This window comes from Halichoerus grypus, chromosome 8 (assembly GCF_964656455.1).
Source record: "Halichoerus grypus chromosome 8, mHalGry1.hap1.1, whole genome shotgun sequence".
In the NCBI taxonomy this organism is placed as follows: domain Eukaryota; kingdom Metazoa; phylum Chordata; class Mammalia; order Carnivora; family Phocidae; genus Halichoerus; species Halichoerus grypus.
This window is the reverse complement of record NC_135719.1, coordinates 6,085,717-6,105,852: the sequence shown is the minus strand read 5'-3', so window position 1 is coordinate 6,105,852 and position 20,136 is coordinate 6,085,717. Positions and strand designations below refer to the sequence as shown.

Sequence of the window (20,136 nt, the reverse complement as noted above, 5' to 3'; positions counted from 1 at the left end):
TCTCTTGTCTAGAAATTTATTAGACATAATTAATCTACAACAGTAGAGGATCCGGACAAAGTAAAATCGGTTGCTTAAACTTTTTACTTGCCCTGACCTAGCAGCTTTCATTTCACTTAAAATTCCCGAAGTATTTTCTCAAATCTCATTATCTTGATTAATCACTTTAAAAATAAGAGAGCCAAGGACCTGCTTTTTAAGAATCTCATTCACAGGGCGCCTGGGTGGCTCAGTTGTTAAGCATCTGCCTTTGGCCCAGGTCATGATCCCAGGGTCCTGGGATCGAGCCCCACATCGGGCCCCTGCTCAGTGGGGAGTCTGCTTCTCCCTCTCCCACTCCCCCTGCCTGTGTTCCTGCTCTCGCTCTCTGTCAAACAAATAAATAGAATCTTTAAAAAAAAAAAAAAAAGAATCTCATTCACATTTATGGGAAATTTATTTAGTGTACATTTCTTTTCTCATTTCCATTCAGGTAAGTGAAATGGCTTTACTGATAGGACTGACATTGGCCTCCTACTTGATGGCATCTTATTTTTCTGCTTCATTTCCCTCAAATCAGAGGATCTGCAATCACAAATAACTCAACACCCAAGATGGGAAGTAGGACCATGAATAAATGGCCTTTTCCACTAGCCCCTTATTGCTCTTTTCCACTCCCCCAACCACCTCACACATATGAAGTCTGATTTATCATAGAAAATTGTGATGCTCCTTCATTCAGAGTATTCATGAAATTTCTTAACTGTATAACTTTCGATGAAAATTAATGTGGTAGTGCCCAAACTGTTATATGGCTTTAAATAAAAAAATCTAGCTGATGAATCTAGACACAGTTTTAATTTTTATATAAACCACTAACAAAGTTCTAAAAAAGGCTTTTTGTACAGGATTCTGGAGTCTCACACCTCCACTCAATCAGGAAGGCAATGAACTATCCTCGAAAGAACACTGAATTGGGAGTCAGAGGAATGAGGTGCTGGCTGGTTTTTTAAACCTGTTTCCTCATCTGTCACAGGCCACCCACAGGCACCTGTTGTGACCTCCCATATTATGTGTACCTCAGTCCTATGTGCTTCTGATTTCTGCTTACTCAATGCACTACCTAAAGTAAGCATATCTACCATGAAGGTGCCTGATGCGTTTCTGATTCTACTTCTGGACAGAGGAAGGACAGGACTGCCATGATGAAAGGCTATAAGCCCAGCCCCCCTCCCCCCGCCACGCCTAGGCATGGGGCTCTAGGGAGAAGTGGGGTGGGGGGGTGGGGGGGTCGGGATCTGGTCAGAGGAATAAGAGGCCTGTACTAGGTCTGGGAGAGGGCTGGGTATCAGACCGATGGTAGTTGGGCAAAAGCAGTGAGGCGCACAACCCAAAGGTCGCTGTATATTAATGTTCAATTTTGGGGGCCTTTTTCAATTTTTATACATTCAGCAAACGGTAAGCTCCCACGATGAGCCTAAGAGATGTTCAATAAATGCTGGATGAAAGGAAAATACTCAGAAATTCAGAAGTCACTCCAGCCCTCTAAAAAACACATATATATTTTCATGCGCCCCCTTTCTCCATTCTTGGCCCCACCTCTGCTCACGCCACTGGTCACTAAACGCTCATGTGAACAAGTCTTTTGCGCAGTCTGACATGGTCTGTGCCTCATGCAAATGTCCATCCTAAGACGTTGTCTTTAAAGCAGGCACTAGTCCTCAGTCTGAAACCACATCAGTGCATCTTCAGCTTCATCTGAGGACAGGCCACGATGATGATGCCTGCTATGGAGGACACAAGACCTCCAAGTCCAATGATGCCAGGATTGGACTTATAGATCCCCAACTGGTCCAAGGGGTTCAAGATATCGCAGAAGTTCTTCACTGTGTCCAGGAGCAAGGGAGGATGCTTCTTCAGAGATCGGAATAAGAGAAGGAGAAAGGACTGGAGCCATTCTGTTTCCTCATCAGCCACGCTGTACCCAAGAGGCTCCTGAGACAGGGACTTCTCCCTCTTTGCCCTGTCGTGTGCAGCCTGTTCCATCTGCAGGGAGATTTCGTACAGATCCCTGGCCAGGCTCAGCAGGAGAGAATAGTAGTAGTGGCGGGCAGCCCACATGCGCCATTTCTCTTTGTTAATGCCAGAGGCAAGCCCCACGCTCCGCACCCACAGGATGGTGTCACAGATGAAATAAATCACACGGTTCACGTTGGCTAACGTCAGGCACAGGCGGGGTACCAGGTCGGCGGCGTGAACGCTCTGCTGAGTCGCCTGCACAGCGTGTAACACATTGCCTAGTCTGAACCCTGCAAGAAGAACCCACGACAGGTAACAAATGCTTAATGACTATGTTATATGAAGGCAGAAGCCCTATATCAGGGTGAGAGGCCAGCACTGGTGTTTTGACAAATGACTGTCATTTGAGGCTCGGTCTTTGCTCAGGAATAAGGAAGGACTTTGCAGTATATTAAGGACACCCAAAATGATCCTGGAAGGCACAAAAGACAGTGACTCTTTAAATTTATCACCTCCGTTCCAGCAAATACCTTAACATTGGCTTACAACATCCTTCAGGCAAGGTCAATCATGAGTATGGATTGTGACATTTGAATGTCACCAGCTATACTTCGTTAGAAGAAAAGTACTATAACATGAAGTCTAGATGCAACTTTATTTATTTATTTACTTATTTATTTATTTTTGCACATACGAAGCTTTGATTCACTGTGGCTATTTCTCTGACCCAGATGCCAACATTCTGGAGAGTCTGATGCCTTAGATTTTATTTACTTTCCAGACAAAGATGGCTTTTCTTATAAAACACCATTATCATTTTGCCATCTTGTGGTCCAAACCCCTTTTGGCTCCCTACTGTCAGGAAGACAAAGTAGAGATGGTAGGATTTAGTGGCTGGGAAAACTATTAATATTGTCGTATGTGACTCCTAGTTGAATTAAATCAATCACTACAAGGCATATCCTCATCTGAGCATGTAATTCAATTAATAAGGGATGTATCAATCAACAAATATTTATTGAGCACCTACTAGAATGAGTTATAGTCCTAAACATTATGGATAATACAAAAGAAGTACTTTCCTTAAAGGACTATATCTTAGACTCAGCAAACGCTCAAAAGTGGCTACCCTCAAGAGACTTAGAATCTCAGGAGAATGTCTGGTATTATTTTAACAAAAGTAACACAAAAGAGAATACGTAATGAATTATCCTGGGTTCCAGTTCTTGCTCTTGCATCAACTGGGTGAATGACCCTGGGTAAGTCCTTCCCGGACTTCAGAGACTAGTGACCTCTAAAGTACCTGTGAGTTCTAACATACTAAAGAATCTGAGAACTTCTTATTCTATCCTTCAAAGTCATCCAAAAAAGCTCACCCTACCCTTGACAACTTAAGTCTTCTGTCATTGACCTTCCAATACAATGGTTTGCTCGTAACAGTTTTGAGCCTTCGTGGGGGGAAAAAAGGCTCTCCTTCCCTTTCTCTCTAGCTACACCTCAAGTTCCACCTCCTCCCAAACCTTTTCCCCCCCTCTATCCTAGCTAATATATTTGGCACTAAATCTTATACATTATTTATACCATGTAATCTTATTTCTCTTATAAAGCTCAGCTCTCTACCCAAAGTAGTTGCTCAAAAATAATTGTTCAACATCGGATTTCTACATTCCATTCTATCATCTCTGCCTACCTACTGTAACAACATCTGATTCTTATCAAACAACTAAGATTCAGGCATGCAATTGTTACTAGAAGTATGGGGTTTCCCAGTATGCTTTATTATTAAAATGAATTAAATGAGTGCAAGACACAGACTTCACTTTTGCCTGTAACATGAAACCATCCCACAAACAGGCCGAGAACCACCCCTCGATTTCCTCTAGCAATCCCTCAAGAGAAGAAGGGGAAAAGGCAAGCTATTCTGTTCTAGAGAATACAAAGGCCTTCCACAAGCCAGAAGCTCATGTTAGGGATTGCCAAAACGTTGTATAATTCTAAGAATTAAAGGTGAGCTAACACTGTATGTCCACTGGCTGTGATTGAGCAGAGATATGGTATAGCACCACATGTGCACACAGGAGGGTGTTGGTGAACGGTCTATAGCAAACGTTCAATCTTCTTGGCCTGTCATTTCATGAAGGCAGCTTTACTGGTCAACTTCATCAAAAAACTTCAAGGATTAGAAATCAATGATCTAGAAAGCATTTTGTAAATTACAGGGTCTGACGATTTGAAACCAGGAACCACTGTCCCTCAGGAGACAGGGTACTTACATTTACGGCCAGTGCTCACACTGGACTCCAGTTTCTCGAGCTTCATTACCACCTTCTCTTTGCCAGCTTTAGGCTCTAACAAATATCTAAGCAACATGCATGTGTACTGAGTGGCTCTGAAATGGAAAAAAAAATGAGGAGAATGATTTACAAACCAAACGAAACTTGATTCATGAAGTAAGGAAAGGAGAAACATGTGTTGCTAAAAGCAAAGTTTCCAAGACAATTTCTCATATAAGTGGCTCTTACAAGAGCACAATTCTGCAACAGTCACTCCACGAGGCCAAAGGGTAGAACATGTGATGGAAATGTGACCCAAAGGTAATGAAAGAGAACTCTGTAGTAATAGTGAACAGCCCTTCAAAAGGCCTGTTGCTGGCACAGAGAAATGGGTAGAGTCAAAGTGGAAATTGCAAAAAATCTCCCTCATGTTAAGTCTGCAGCGATCCATATTCTTTATTTTCTCCAGTTAGAACGATTTTTCAGATTTCTAAAATGAACTTTTTACGTATCACCACCTACTTATGTGATCGGACATACACTCAAACCAGAACCAAATGAAAAGTTCAGTTGGCACATTACTGAATTTTTTGTAAAAGGATCAAATACACACCAATACGTGAATATGTATAGATATGCTTTTATATTGGTCTTTCAAAACTAGTTAGGATTTTATATAAATACAGACTCCTGCTTAATACTAAATAGTCAGTAAAGTGATTATTGTTACGACTACAAATAACACTGCCTTACTAACAGCAGTGTAACCCATGAGGAGTTTTATATCACATGATCAAACATCTAAACGCACCGGAGTCTATTTAACAAAGCGGGTGCCTGTCTCCCCCAGGCCTGTAACTGCACTGGAATCCCTGCAGGCTACACATATTATTCTCAATAAAAATGTGGCACATTTTCCAAAATGGTGAACTTGTTATCGGGGATGAAGTAAAAAAGAATCTCTCTCTTTTAAAGTAGTTTCCTGGCTACAGGGCTCAAGCCTGTCACGCCAATAAGCCCCCCTTTCTCAGATTTGGGCTAATAACAGGAATGCGTCCAAAACCCAGCTATTATTTTATGAATGCCAGTTAGTTTACAGGAGCTATAGATCACCACAGGGATTGGGAAATGAATACCAGAGATCTCAGATCTTGCGGAAAAGTATATCCTAAACAATTATTTTATTAACCAACCTCACTGTAAACCTTGTAGGGTACATTCTGAGCGCACTGCATTTGAAGCCTTCTTTTTAATGAAGCTTGTATACAATGTGACCATTTAAAAAAATCTACCAAATTAATTACAACAGTGGTATGGCTTGGTCATTAAAATGGTGGGCATTGGAGTCAACTGCGTGGATTTAGATCTCAGCTCTGCCACTGTGTTCCTATTAACCTCCTGCTTCAGTTTCCCCATCTGTGAAATGGGAATCATTCAGAGTATCCACCTCTCAGGGTTGTGATGAGGGTTAAATGAATTAACAGTGGTAACACACTGAGAACAAAATCTGGCATAAAGTTGGCTTCCAAAAGTCTCATGACTGGGGCTATGCGTACTGGACTGTTTGTATTAGCACGAGCACACCCAGAAGAGAAGGGAAGCTGTTAAATGAAACCACAACCCTAACGATTTAGAAACCTGTATTTGTCAAAGTTCCTTTTTATTCTTTATTACTGAGCGAGAATCAATCAAATTTCTAAAAGAAACTTCATGAACTAATTAGTATGAAAGCACAATCTCTGTTTAGTATTTTCAGTACTTAGAGGTGCAGTTAGTTGTCTGGCGCTCTCCATATGGTACTTGGTTTTACAGTTCACAAAACTATTTCACACGCAGACTCTTGTAGGGGCCAAGAGCAGGCTGCCCCCAAATGTGCCCACTGATTATTTTAAATAAAAGTTACTTAAGAAACAGCCGGTGCAAGGACACTCAGACCCCCCTCTGTCCCCTGGAAAGTAGGAAACACATCTCCCATATGAAAAATATCCTCCCTGTACTAAGAAATAAAAAGACATCCTTTAGGGGCTTTAAAACAGAGAAAGTTGTAGAAACAAACCTCGTTTCTTTTTTCTAATCCTACTTCTCTCAGACCCTACGGGCTCAAGAGAAATTTCTGCCCCTCCCTTAACTGTACAGAATCTAAACTGAAGGTCTTTCCCAGAATAAGGTTATTAGCAGAGATAAATTTTATCTGAATGACCCATCTGTATGGTAGGGTAAACATTTAATTACCAAACATCTGCTCTTCTTCTTTCCTCTGTGAAGTGCATTTCTTTCCTCTGAAATCCCAGACCTGTACTCCCTTCTCCTTAGCTCAGGATGAGACAGACAGACACACACACACACCTCATTTTGCCTGTCTTTGGAATTTTCATGTCTAGGTGGATACCCTGTGTGTACACCTGTTAAATTTGATTTTCTTCTTTTAATCCGTCTCAGGTCAATTTGATTCTTAGTCTAGCTAGAAGGATCTTTGAGAGAACAGGAATTCTTGCTCCCTGACAAACTTTAATCAGATCTTTAACCATGGCCATTTTTAACTTTTTTATCATTTATAGACAATTAATACTTTACTCAGATCCTTTTACAAAAGTTTCCTGCAAATGTGTTTCATCTTGAGAGATTCATAAAAAGGAACTTTGACAAATACAGGTTTCTGATAACCTTAAGATCATAAAACTGAACTGGGAAATAATTTTTGAAACTAATGGAAGAACAGAATTAAAGCAGATCAAGAATAAATAACATGGGACTAAATGAACTGAGGAGGATAATTACAACTGTGACATTTTTGCTTGAAACATTGATAATTTTTTAATGTTTTGTTTCTCCAGATTTAAGAAAAGTTCTTCTCTTAAGCTATGATTTACAACAATTTCTTTTTCTCCCTATCTGATCCCTCCAGAATTCAAAAACTCCCATTGAATTCTTGTATTTTTTTTGACAACATATTTATTTGGGTAAGTTCAGTAAGAGTTTGTTCTCCTTGTAACAGGACACAATTGGAAGCATGGGTTATATTACCAAGGCTTTGACTGGAAAGTCACATTTGGGAGACAGGCATTAACTCGGATATGACTAGACAGGTTTAAGGCACTAAGGGTGACTCTATGGAGCAAGCAAAGCCCTTTGGAAAAACAGCCTGACAGCTTGCTTACAGGGCTCCCAGCAATCTTACCAGGTGAGTAAAGGAGGTCACTTCCTGACAGGTGCAAGAACCTCAGGATATTCGGGGGGACCTCAAGAAGAGAGGAATTAACCTTAACCTGTAGGTATTACAGGTGAAGTCTGATGGCAAGTATTTGGCTTGGCTTCTGGCATCAAACGGCCGTTTAAAGTTCAATATGGATATTCCTTATAAAAAGCTCCAGCAAAGCAGATTTAAAAGAGCCTATATGGGGACGCCTGGGTGGCTCAGTTGGTTAAGCGACTGCCTTCGGCTCAGGTCATGATCCTGGAGTCCTGGGATCGAGTCCCGCATCAGGCTCCCTGCTCAGTGGGGGGTCTGCTTCTCCCTCTGACTCTCTTCCCTCTCATGCTTTCTGTCTCTCATTCTCTCTCTCAAATAAAAAAAAAAAAAAAAAAAAAAAAGAGCCTATATGATTAATCACTATTTTTGCTGCACTTATATAAATAATCAGGCCAAGTTTATCCAAACTAGGCTTATTTTGCAAAGAAATTAGTCTTGATTTGGCTATCTTTGGTAAAATGAGAGTGATTATATGAAAAAAAAATTATGTTTCAATAACACACCTTTGTGGATATTAGATTCAAATACAAGTCATTATAAACTGGACTAGATCCTGATTTCTTCTAGTTTCTTCCAATGCCTGGCTACAATTCTCCAAACTAATATTTTTTCTATTTTTGACTTGAAGTCATTTGATAACTAAGACTGACCTTTCTCCTAAAGCCCTGCAGACTGAATATGAACAACTTGATGCGAACTTCAGAAAAATCACAACAGCTCACACATGAGCAATCTTCATGCCTGGTGCTCTATGAGCCACTCAAAATGATCACCAGAGATACTCAAACTACAAACCAAGCAACTCTGTCAGATTGCCACAGTCTGCCCTCATTTTATGTAAAGATGCTTTAAACCTGACAACTAGAAATCCTCGACTGGCTGCATTGAGAACTCCGAAACTGGCTTATAATTTGATCTAATCATGAATCATTGTTTTTCTTTTGTTTCCATAGAAATGCCTTATTTATTACCTGATTATTTGAACCGTAGGCCTAACTTTGAGAACACACTTGCACCGCTGCCTCCTGAAATGAGTTTAACTAAAATGACCTGTCAGAACTAAGACACTGGTTCAAGGAAATGGAACAACTTATCAGCTCAACTTTTAACGTACGAAACTTCCAGGGAAGTTTCAGAAAAGGCAACTGTAGGGGGGGAGGGTAGGCCACCCCAAAATGTGCCACTTGGGCATACTGATTATTCTAAATAAAAGTTACTTAAGAGACAGCCAGTGCAAGGACACTCAGACCCTCCTCTGTCCCCCGGAAAGTAGAAAACACATCTCCCATATGAAAAATACCCTCCCTCTCCTAAGGAAGTAAAAAGACATCCTTATCACCGGAGATAGGAGCTTTAAAACAGAGAAAGTTGTAGAAACAAACCTCGTTACTTTTTTCCTAATCCTGCTACCTCAGCCTAAATCCGATTTAGGATTCCCGCCTAAATGAAGCTCCCAAACACCTGTTTCCTTTATCCTGTCAATTCCTCACAAATGTATTGTCTGTTTGTCTAAAATGTAGAAACACTGCCTGCCTGGGGCATTTCTCTAGGTCTTAATTTCAATACTGGGCCTCTGTGCACACACCTTTTCTTTTCCCCCTGCTGTGAACCTGTTCCGTGTAAACTTAATTCTTAGTCTAGTTGAAAGACCTTGAGGGTAGAGGAAGAATTTTTCCTTCCCTACAATCTCAATGAGGTAGACAGGGCAGTAACAGAAGATAAATACGACTTCTGTCTCTCCGTAAGCATTTCATGGGGGTATTTGAAGCCACAACCAAGTGGCTGACTTCCCTGGCCGCAAATGCCAACCCAAAGTTCATCTCCAAAAAAAAAAAAAAAAAAAGAAAAAGAAAAATCCCGGGGGACACCCAGTTGGCTCAGTCGCTGGAGTGGTGGACCTCTTGATCTCGGGGTTGCCAGCTCGAGCCCCACCTTGGGTGTAGAGATTACTTAAAAAAACCAAAATCCTTAAAAAAAAAAAAAAAAAATCCCGGAAGAACGCTGAGTGGAGAGGACCCGGTCTCTCCCAGGTTAGGAGAGCGCTGGTGGACCGGTCCACCGCGGTCAGGGCCTGGGCGGCTCCGGGGCCACACGCCGGGCTGTCCGGCGGAGGCTCGGCGGGACCGCGGGGTCCGGTCCGGCAGAGTGCCGGCGAGAAGGGCTCCGGACCCGAACTCCGTCCCGCCGCCGTCCACTGGGCGAGTCCCTCCTCCCGACGCCGGAAGACCCGAGACCCAGCTCGGGTCGCAGCACCGGGAAGAGGTGGAGGCCGCGGGCACCTGCCTCACCTGAAGAGTCGGTCCCGGCCCTGGGTCTGGTTGGTGAAGCGGATGAAGCCGTCCATGGCTCCCGGCCCGAGGCCACGTGTCGCCCCGGGTTCAGTCGCGAGTCCTCAAGGGTGTCGCCGGGTCCCCGGGGAGAAGCTGAGTCTCCCCGCCCCAGTGGGGGCCGGCACGCCTCCCGAAGAACGATTTTGCGGGCTTCCGGTGGGGGCCGGAAGTGGCCGTTACTAAGGCGACGCCACGCTCCCGGCGCAGGTGAGCAGAAACTAGGCTTCCGGCCCGGGGTTCAGCGGTTCCCCGCGTGTCCCCAGACGCCCTTCGACATCTAGGGTCTCCTAGAGGGGGACTCGGGGCGCGGGGGGGGGGGCATCTGCTCAGCCTCCGGCCTTCCCGGAGATCCTGGGAACTCAGGAACCCCATGCGGCATCCCGAATGGAGATTCCCCTGAGGTTTTGCTTGGGGACTTTGGGGCCTAATCATTTCCCACCTCTGTACCTCGGTTTCCCTTGAGCAACACCAGCTCCAGGTCTGGGGAAGGAAATGGTTAGAGCAGAGAGAAGCCAATGCGTGGTGTGTAGTTCTGGCATGAAGATCTGGGTAAAGTGAATTTTCTGTTCGGATCATTGAGTACTCGAAGAAGATTGCTACCTGAGGAAATCCTAGAAGGGTTAATAAGGACAAAGTGGAGACAGGAATCGATTACGACGAAATTGCACCACTGAACGTTGGTTCTTTGGGGTTTGAAGACGTGGAATCCCACCCGTTCCATAGCAGTAATATTACAAAATACACCCCCTACAATCAAAAAGTGAGGTCACCTATTTTTGTAACCTTTATTCCCTTGGTCAGGCCTGCCCTTAACATTTGCAGGCCCCAGGGGAGGACTACAAATAGAGACCCACATACCATATGGTTATTTTTTATTTTATTACTTTTAAAATACTTATTTTTAAAGGTTTATTTTTATTTATTTGAGAGAGTGTGTGCTCAAGGGCATGGGGTGGGGGGCGGACAAGGGAGAGATCCCAAGCACACTCTCAGTGAGTGGGGCTACATCTCAGGACCCTAAGATCATGACCTGAGTGGAAACCAAGAGTCAGAGACTTAAGGACTGAGCCACCCAGACACCCCAAAAGATTTTATTTTTAAATAATCTCTACACCGAACCTGGGGCTTGAACTCAGAACCCCAAGATCAAGAGTTGCATGCTCTACCAGTTGTGCCAGCCGAGCACCCCCAGAGTTCATTTTCTTTTTCATGTGTATTTCGAATTGCTGCAGCTTTATTGAAAAAAAATTATCCTTTTTCCACTGAATTATCTTTGCACCTTTGTCAAAAATAAACTGTGCATACATATGTGAGTCTAATTCTGGACGCTTTATTTGGTTTCACTGATCTATTTGTGCATTTTGATGCCAGTACCACACTGTCTTGATTACTGTGGCTTTATAATAACTCTTGAAATAGGTAGTATTAATCCTCCAATTCTGTCCTTTTTTCTACGTTATTTTGGCTATTCTAGGTACTTTGCATTTCCATTTGAATTATAAAATCAACTTCTAAATTTCCTTGAAAAAAGAAAAAGTCCAGCTGGAACTATCATAGAGATTGTGTTGAATTTATAGATCAATTGGGGGAGAATTGACATCTTAACAAAATTGAGTCTTCCAATCACAAGCAAGGTATCTCTGTCCACTTATTTAGGTCTTCTTAGGTTTTGTGTATTCCTAAATATCTTTCTGTTACTGATTTCTAAAATAATTTTGTGTGGTCAGAAAACATACTTCGTATGACTCGAGTACTTTTAAATTTATTAAGACCTGGCTTATGGCCCAGAATAGGATTTGTCTTGATAACGGTTTTATGTGTACTTAAAAAAAGCTGTCCACTGCTGTTATTGGGTTGGGTGTTCTAGAACACTGCTCTGCTGTTCTTCACTGGTGGTTTCCTTAGGAAATCTGCTGTCATCCTTTATTTTGTTCCTTTATTCATGTCTTTTTTCCTCTGGCTGCTTTTCAAATTTTGTCTTTATCACTAGTTTTGCTCATGATGTGCTGTGGTATAGATTTCTCTGTGTTTCATTTGCTTAGGACTTGTTTTTCTTCTTGGATCTGTGAGTTTATAGTTTTCATGGGGATTTCAATCACACTTATATTAGGCTACTTCAGGTTCTCCCACACCTCACTTTCTTCATTTTTTTCTCTTTATTTCAATATTTCTATTGCTGTATCTTCAAATTTATGAATCTTCTGTCCATCTAATTTGTTTTGCTCTGAGAACTTGTGATTAATGTAATCGAACGAATTCTTCATCTCAGACATCGTAGTTTTCATCTCTGAAAGCTCAGCTTGTGTTTCTTTGCAACTTCCACATCGCTAGCTAACATTTCCTCTTGGTTTTTGAACATGTGAAATACATTTATAACTGTTTTGTCTGCTAATTTGTCTGCTAATAACTGTGTTGATGAGTCAGCTTCAATTGACTGACTTTTCTCTTTTATTATGGCTGTGTTTTCTTGCCTCTGCATGCCAGGTCATTTTTTTTTTATTGCTTTGACAGTGCAAGACCCCACTCTGCTGCAGGTGCAGCATCTTAAAATGGACCCCATGTGCCACATTAAATGCCTTTATTTAACTGTAATTTTGAAAGCCTTTTTATAATTTGTACAGTTTTGAGTTTTATGAAGTTCAGATGACTTGTTCTTTTCTATGGACTGAAACGTTATGCACACATGCAGACTGGAGCTGATAAGTTGTAATATTTTTGTGAATGTTTAATTATTTTGATTTTGTGAGGATTTTGTTTTGTTTTAGTCTATTTTTTTTTTTTCCGAGTCTCAAACATTTCTGTAGGCCCTAGAAAAATCTCACAGGCCCTGGCACTCGGTCTACAGAACTCCCGGTTGGTAGCAGTGGGCCTAGAGAGAAAGGACCAAATGAGACAGCAAGGATTAAAAGTGCTTGAAGGGCATCTGGTTGGAGGCGAGGGAAAGGAAGGAGAGCAGTCCTGGTTCACTACCCAGCTGGCCTGGGCACAGCCACTTGCAGAGATGGAAGAAGGAGAAGACCTAAGTTGTAGGAGAGCGGTTGGATTCTAGTTGGAACCCAGACAGACACTCTCTGAGTAGGAGCTGGAGAAAGGCAACAAGGATGCCACATTTCCTCTCCCTGTGCCAAAGCACCCATCATCTTGAGCTGGCCTGGAAGATGTGACTCGTTAATACCCGTTTCTGCTGATATCCTTATAATACGAAGATCATTCTTTAGTGATGTGGTAACAATCCTGTGATAAATAAGGAAAGTGCCAGTCTCTAGAATAGATAGTCCCATGGGTTTTTGGGCTTGAGAAGATGATGTGCTGTCTTCTGGTAACTTCCCTTTTTTCTCAAAGTACCTTTGCTTGCTTCCTTTATCAGCTTTTCAGAGTTTCCTAGACATTCCCGGTGCCAGCTTCTGTGATGTCAATCCCCAGAGGAAGTCAAGTCCAGAAGAGGTTCTCCAGCTTTATGAGAAAGGGGCTGCTGGAGGTGCCGTCCCCAGCAGAGAAGGACTGGCCTAAGGATGATGAAGATGATTATGTCTTCGTAGACTTGGGTCAGGAGGTGGATTCCCTGCCACAGCCTTATCGCATGATCAACAAGATGGTGAACCTTCTGTTCGACAAATGTTGGGAAGTTATCCAGGAGAGGGATGCACTGAGGGATGTTGAGTTCAGCCGGACCCAGCCCACCACCTACCCTCCACTTGTAGAAAACAAGGTATGGAGCAGCTGACCAGGAGTTCCTGTTTCCCAGTTGAGGGTTAAGAAATGAAAATACCTGATCCAGGGAAGGAACTCCTACAGGGAACCTACTCATTAAGATAGGTGCATTTTTGAAAGATTACTAGGCATGCTGATGTTGATTAAAATGGATCTAGTAATTACCTGGGAGGAATGGGTGTTCTGATTAGTTGAAGATTATACAGAAAGTCTTTTATATTCTGTTGTTATTTAAAAATATTTCTGAATATATTAATCACTCTCTTGCTTGATGGTTGAGAATCTGCCAGTGTCTCAGCTGTAGCTCTTTCCACAGCATTCTAGATGAAAAAAGTACAGGGAATGGGGCCATTGTCCACTCATCACAGGGCTTGTGGTTATGGTTAGTGTTGTAAATGTTTACTTATTCCCAACTTGTTTGCTCTGGCTCCTTTCTCCTAAAAGTAGAATGCTATGACTTTCTTGATATTTGGGCAAGATATTTAGATGGGTACTGTGTGGGGGTGATATTATACCTAGGAAGGGCCCACATGCCTCTTTGAAAAGTTAGCTCATATTCTTGCAGCTGGTGGCAGCTGAAAATCATTCCTTTTCTCTTTGTTTTTGTTTTCCCAGCTCAACAAAATGCCAAATTGTATGGCGATTTCCCAAGACTATGTCTTTATTGGAGGAGCCAAAGGATTCTCCATCTATAATCTGTACAATGCTAAACGAATATATATTTGGGAGAAACTTAAGGTTGATGTCACTTCCATCTGGGCCACAGATTTGGGGAATGAAATACTTATTGCTCCTGTGGATGAAATGGGTACATGTTCTTCCTCTTTTTTTTTTTAGCCGAATTTATAGTTATCTGTAGACTGTTCAATTTAATCTCCTTTCCAGGTATGGGTGGGGCCAGACCTGGAGAGTTCTCCTTGGTCATGTAGTATTAACTAACATCCACAGGACAGGATGGTGTGCCAAGCACTAGTCTAACGTTGCACATAGGTTAGCCCATTTAACCTTCACAATAGCCCTAGGAGGTAAGCACAATTTCTTATCCCTGTTTTTCAGAAGAAGCAACCAAGGCATTGAGGTTAAATAACTTACTTGAGGTCATGTAGAAGGTGAGTGGCACAGGCAGGATGCCAACCAGCCAATGTGGACCCAGAGTTCACACCCTTTGGGCACTCAGAAATCCTACTGCTCATAAAAACCAGGGATTGTTTCTTCCCCTCAGCCTGAGGATGAACCAGGGCTTCATGGGGATGATAGTACACAGAACTGTAGACAGTGTCGTGGAGGACAGTGTCTCTGCAGGAGAGTGACCTGACCAGATTGGCATTTTAGGAAGGACACTATGGTAGGAGCAAGTCAAAATGAGAGGCAGAGATATGGTTGTTTAGTAGTTTACTTGTCCAGGGATGCAATTCTGTACTATCCCCACATAAACTTATCTTCTGTTAGAAAGAGAGGAAGAAAGAAAGAGAGAGAGAGAGAAAGAAAGAAAGAAAGAAAGAAAGAAAGAAAGAAAGAAAGAAAGAAAGAAAGAAAGAAAGAAAAGAAAAGAAAGAAAGAAAGAAAGAGAGAGAGAAAGAAAGAAAGAAAGAAAGAAAGAGAAAGGAAGGAAGAAGGCAGGAAAGAAGGAGGGAGGGAGACCAAGAAGAACTGTTGCTTTCATCAAGGAGAGAAATTATGAAAGTCTGAACCAAGGCACAGGCTGTTAAAATGAAAGGAAAAATCATACTATGGTTATGTAAGATGCTATCACTGGGGAAGTGAGGTGAGGGATATACGGGAACTCTTGGTACTATTGTCGAAACTTTTCTGTAAGTTTGAGCATGCACAGCCTTGAGGCAGCTAGAGGGGGAAAGTTGATACTCAAGAGGAGTTTGGTCTAAAGATAGGAGTGTATTTTATCACTGCATTACATCTGCTTGGTTTCACGTCTGTGTGATCCTCAGTGTAATGCATGTGAAGGCAGAGACTGCCTTGGTTGTCCCTGGCATATTTGTGGTCATGGAGCAGCTATCCCTTGGATGTTTATTGAGTTGAGTTAGACCTTCACCCACAGTGGGCCCTTTGCCTTTGCCTTTCTGGATTACGGGTATTGGGGCAAGTTAGGAGTGTCTTACAGAGGCTTCTAGGACAAGAGGATGGGCCACGGTAGGCAGAGAGGACCCAGGAGGGAGAACAGCCTGAACATGTCAAGTCAGGGGTGGAGGAAGCCAGGGAGACTGAGTCAGCAGGGGCCATGGAGAGGCCAGGAGGAGACTTAAGAATCCATAAGCACAAGATGATAATTCAGAAAGTCAGATATAAAATTCCAGTTCTTCTTTGATTCATTTGTCTGTCTTACATTCTCTGTTTCAGGTATTGCTAGACTGTTTTATTTTAATAAGGATGGTCTTTTCCTAATCAAAGCCATCAATGAAGTGGTAAGTTCCTGTTCTTTCACCTAGAGCTGGGCCAAAGGCTGTAGCGAATGAAGTTTACTTTTACTATGGAGGTGACGACAGTTGTCCTAGAGTAGAAAGATAGAGACTCTCTGGATGGAGAGCTCCTCTAAAATATCCAATTTAAAGATCCCCCACCAGCTCAGGGTACATGCTGAATGCTTTGGATTTATTTACCCTGTTGTCGGGAGAAGAAAGTTACTAAGGAACTCCAGGCCAGATTGAGCACCAGACCAATATATTCAGCAACTATTTACAAGTCCCTAAATTTTCCAGGCTGCTTCTCGTCCTGTTCCCTTGCCTGTGCTATTCCCTCTGCTCAGAGTGCTCCCCTTGCCTCCCTACCGACTATGTGTGCCTCTTAAATTTCCCTCATTCCCTTACATTTCCTTTAAGACCAGCTCAGATATTTCCTTCTCTGAGATACTGTCCCTGAGATGCCCAAAAGGACCCATTGTCTCCCTCCTCTGTCCACCCCCATACAGAACAGAATCTCTATCACAGTGTTTTCTCCACCCTGCATACTTAGTTGTTTGTATGACTACTTCTTCTCTTGGACGTAACCGTCCTGAGGGCAGGGGACATGTCGTATTCACCCACGTATCCCTTGTTCCTAGCACACTGCCTGTATACTGTGGGGTCTCGGAAAGTGTTTTGTGAATTGATGAGTCCAGAAAAAAAAAGAGAGAGAGAGAGATTGCTCAGAGTAGATTTTTAATTGCAGTTTAACTTGTAAAAAATACCATTGATGGGTATACAAGCAAGTCAGTGTGGAAAAGAAAGTATTTTCAACAAATGATGCTGGAATGCTAGATTAACAAGTAGGGGGGAGATGAACCTCCACCCTACTTTGCACCATATATGAGAAGTAATTTGAGATGGATTATAGGTCTAAATGTAAAGGCTAAAAACATTATCCTTTTTGAAGAAAACACAGGAAAATATTTTAGCTACCTTGGGGAAGGCAAAGATTTCTTAGGACATGGAAAGCACTAAATATAAAAGAAAAAATTGATATTGGACTTCATCAAAGTTAAAAACTTCTTATTCTCATACCATACACAAAAATTACCTTGAAATGGGTCACATGTCTATCTGTAAAATCTAAAATCATAAAACCTCTAGAAGAAAACATGGAAGTCTTGTGACCTTGGGATTGGCAAAGAGTTTCTAGCTGCAACATCAAATAAAAAATTGATAAGTTGGATTTCATCAAAATTAAAAACTTCTGTAGATGACACTGGTAAAAGAATAAAAAGACAAGCAGTGGACTGGGAGAAAATATTTGTAAATCACCTATCTGATAAATGACTTGTATCCAGAACACACGATGAACTCTCAAAACGCAAACTCAAAAATAAGGCAATAAACTACCCAGTTTTCAAAATGGGCAAGAGTTTGAAAAGAAAAGACAGTTCACCAAAGAAGATACATGGAAAGTAAATAAGATGCTCAGCATCCTTAGTCATTAGGAAAACAAGTCAAAATCACAGTGAGCTCCCACTACACATGCATTAGAATGCCTCATGTTAAAAAGAGTGACCACACCCAGCGTTGGCAGAGATACAGAACAGCCAGAACTCATACACTGCTGGTGGTAAAGTAGAATGGTGCAATCATTTTGGCAGGTTTTTTTTTTTAAGTTTTTAAATTTATTTAAGTAATGTTTACACCCAACGTGGGGCTCAAACTCACAACCCTGAGATCAAGAGTCGCACGCTCATCCAACTGAGCCAGCCAGGCACCCCTTTGGCAGTTTTTTAAAAATGTTAAACATACACCTACCATACACTCCAGGCGTTCCACTCCTTGATATTTACACAGAACTGAGAGCATATCTCCATACAAACACGTGTACGTGAATGTTTATAAGCAGCTGCATGTGTCATAGATAAAAACTGGAAGCCACCCAAATGTCCATCAGCAGGTGAGTGGATAAGCAAATTGTGGTATACCCACACAATGGAATGAACTATTAATGCACGTAACAGCATGGATGCATCTTAAAATAATTATGCTGAGTGAAAGAAGTCAGACACAAAAAGAGTACACTCCGTATGATTCCATTTATAAAAAATTCTAGAAAATACAGACTAATGTAGTCACAGAGAACATCAGTTTTTGCCTGGGGTGGGGTGGGAGGAAGGTGAAGGGGATGATTACCAAGGGCAGGAGGAAACTTTTGGGGGTGATGGATATGTTCACGGTCCTGTGGGGATGGTTTCAAGGGGTATACATATGTCAAAACATCAAATTGTACACTTTAAGCATGTGTAGTTGGTATATGTTATTATATCCCTATATCCTATAACATATACCTGTTTAAAAACATTAAAACTTCTCATCAAAAGATGTTAGTAGAGTTCACTCTGTAGCAGGAGCTGACTGGAGCCTGAGGGCCTTGAGTGGCCCCACTGGTGCTGGCCAGTGACCCTCACACCCCAGGAGGAGCCTCACACCCCAGTAGGAGCTGCAGCCGGCCCTAGTCAGAGTGACCACAGTCCTGAGCAGTGGGGCAGAGACCCAGCAGGGGCCTCCACAATGGCCCCGCCCACACTGCAATGCCCCCACCCACGCCACCTGCCACCGTGCAGGGAGCTGTGGCATCTGCTGGTGGGGACAAGGAGGTCACAGCAACAGAGGTTTAGGGACCAGTCAGATGATTCCATGTGCAGAACAGACATGGTTTCATTAGCAGCAAGGACACCAAGGAAGATGTATTTGCATAGCAGACTGCCATAAAGGGTAACCCCAAGAAGGGACTTTTCGGTATAGGAGCTGGAGAGATGGAAGAGTTTGATGTTGTTGGAGGAGAAAGTGTGCAGAGGCAGTAGGCCTTACAGGCCCTGGTGGAGTTCAGTGCAAGGCAGTAAATCCGCAGCAGAAGACAAGCACTGTGAACACCGTCCACGTCTAGGGCCATGCAATTACCAGTAGAATTCCAGACTCGTGAGAGTAAGGAAAGGAATGAGGGGTCAGAGAATGCCCCTGAATGTCAGGCCCCACAGCACTGGGCCCAGCGCAGGCGACAGTCCCCACCTGCATGTGGGCAGAGACCCTTCGGGAGCCCATCACACCACACCAATCCTCCTGTGCAGAAGGGATGGAGGGGGTTGACAAGCAGGGTGCAGAAGCAGGTAGATGGTGAGAGAATAAGGTAAGCTAAGCAGTGAGAGAATCTGTATCAGGGGATGGGCCCTTCTCACTGAAGACAGCCTAGAGAGGACAGCAATGAAGAGGAGAAGGAAAATCAAGGAGATGAGACCCAAGATCAGCAGCCACCTCAACCCCGCAACTTCTACTACTGATGTAAATGCCCGGAAAACCTAGGCCATAAGATGTCAAAGGGACAAAAGCAGCTGAGAATTCAGGTGAGACTTCACGGCTCCTGAGGCTGAGCAGGGCGGGGCTGAGCAAATGCAGGCTTACCACCTGTACCGTCATGCACTTCAGTCAGCCAACAAGGAGTGATCTTGAAAAATAAACTGTCTGGACTACACCAAAATAAAAGGATTTTGCGCAGCAAAGGAAACCATCAACAAAATGACAAGGCAAACTACAGAATAGGAGAAGATGTTTGCAAATGACCTATCTGATAAAGAGTTAGTATCTAAAATATATAAAGAACTTTTACAACTCAACACCCAAAAAATAAATAATCCAATTAAAAAATGGACAGAAGATATGAACAGACATTTCTTTGAAGAAGACATGCAGATGGCCAACAGACACATGAAGATGCTCAACATCACTCATCATCAGGGAAATACAAATCAAAAAACCACAATGAGATATTACCTTGCACCTGTCAGAATGCCTAGAATCAAAGACAAGAAATAACAAGAATTGGCAAGGATGTGGAGAAAAGGAACCCTTGTGCACTGTTGGTGGGAATGTAAATCAGTGCAGTCACTGTGGAAAACAGTATGGAAATTCCTCAAAAAATTAAAAATAGAAATCCCACATGATCCAGTAATTGCACTACTGGGAATTTACCCAAAGAAAACGAAACACTAATTTGAAAAGATATATGCACCTCAGTGTTTACTGCAGCATTACTTAAAATAGCCGAATTATGGAAGGACCCAAGTGTCCACTGATAGATGAATGGATACAGAAGATGTGGTATATGCAGA

General features: G+C 42.5%; 2 protein-coding genes across 9 annotated transcripts in view; one reads left to right on the top strand and one right to left on the bottom strand.

The window, feature by feature from the left end:
* On the bottom strand, positions 1-9,949 carry PEX11A (peroxisomal biogenesis factor 11 alpha). 2 transcript variants are annotated; one of them, XM_036069910.2, is made up of 3 exons: positions 9,810-9,949; positions 4,272-4,387; positions 1-2,288 (listed from the first exon to the last, which is right to left on the bottom strand). In XM_036069910.2, exons 1-3 carry the CDS (start codon positions 9,863-9,865, stop codon positions 1,717-1,719), a joined length of 744 nt encoding a protein of 247 aa, XP_035925803.1. In that variant the 5' UTR covers positions 9,866-9,949; the 3' UTR covers positions 1-1,716. The 2 variants fall into 2 exon arrangements, with proteins under 2 accessions (XP_035925803.1, XP_035925807.1); XM_036069914.2 differs by lacking the exon at positions 4,272-4,387 and having other exon boundaries at positions 9,810-9,943.
* WDR93 (WD repeat domain 93) overlaps positions 9,930-20,136 on the top strand; it is a 43,401-nt gene continuing 33,194 nt past the window's right edge. For 4 of the 7 annotated variants that reach the window (XR_013450258.1, XM_078078882.1, XM_078078880.1 and 1 more), the window contains exons 1-4: positions 9,930-10,058; positions 13,219-13,560; positions 14,178-14,370; positions 15,918-15,982. Coding sequence is in view for 6 of the 7 variants with exons in the window: in XM_078078882.1 (XP_077935008.1) it covers positions 13,261-13,560; positions 14,178-14,370; positions 15,918-15,982 (558 nt within the window). In the remaining variant the exon portion in view is untranslated. Of the gene's footprint in view, positions 10,059-11,325; positions 11,486-13,218; positions 13,561-14,177; positions 14,371-15,917; positions 15,983-20,136 lie in introns of those variants that run through there. The other 3 variants (XM_078078881.1, XM_036069904.2, XM_078078879.1) reach the window with 2 other exon arrangements.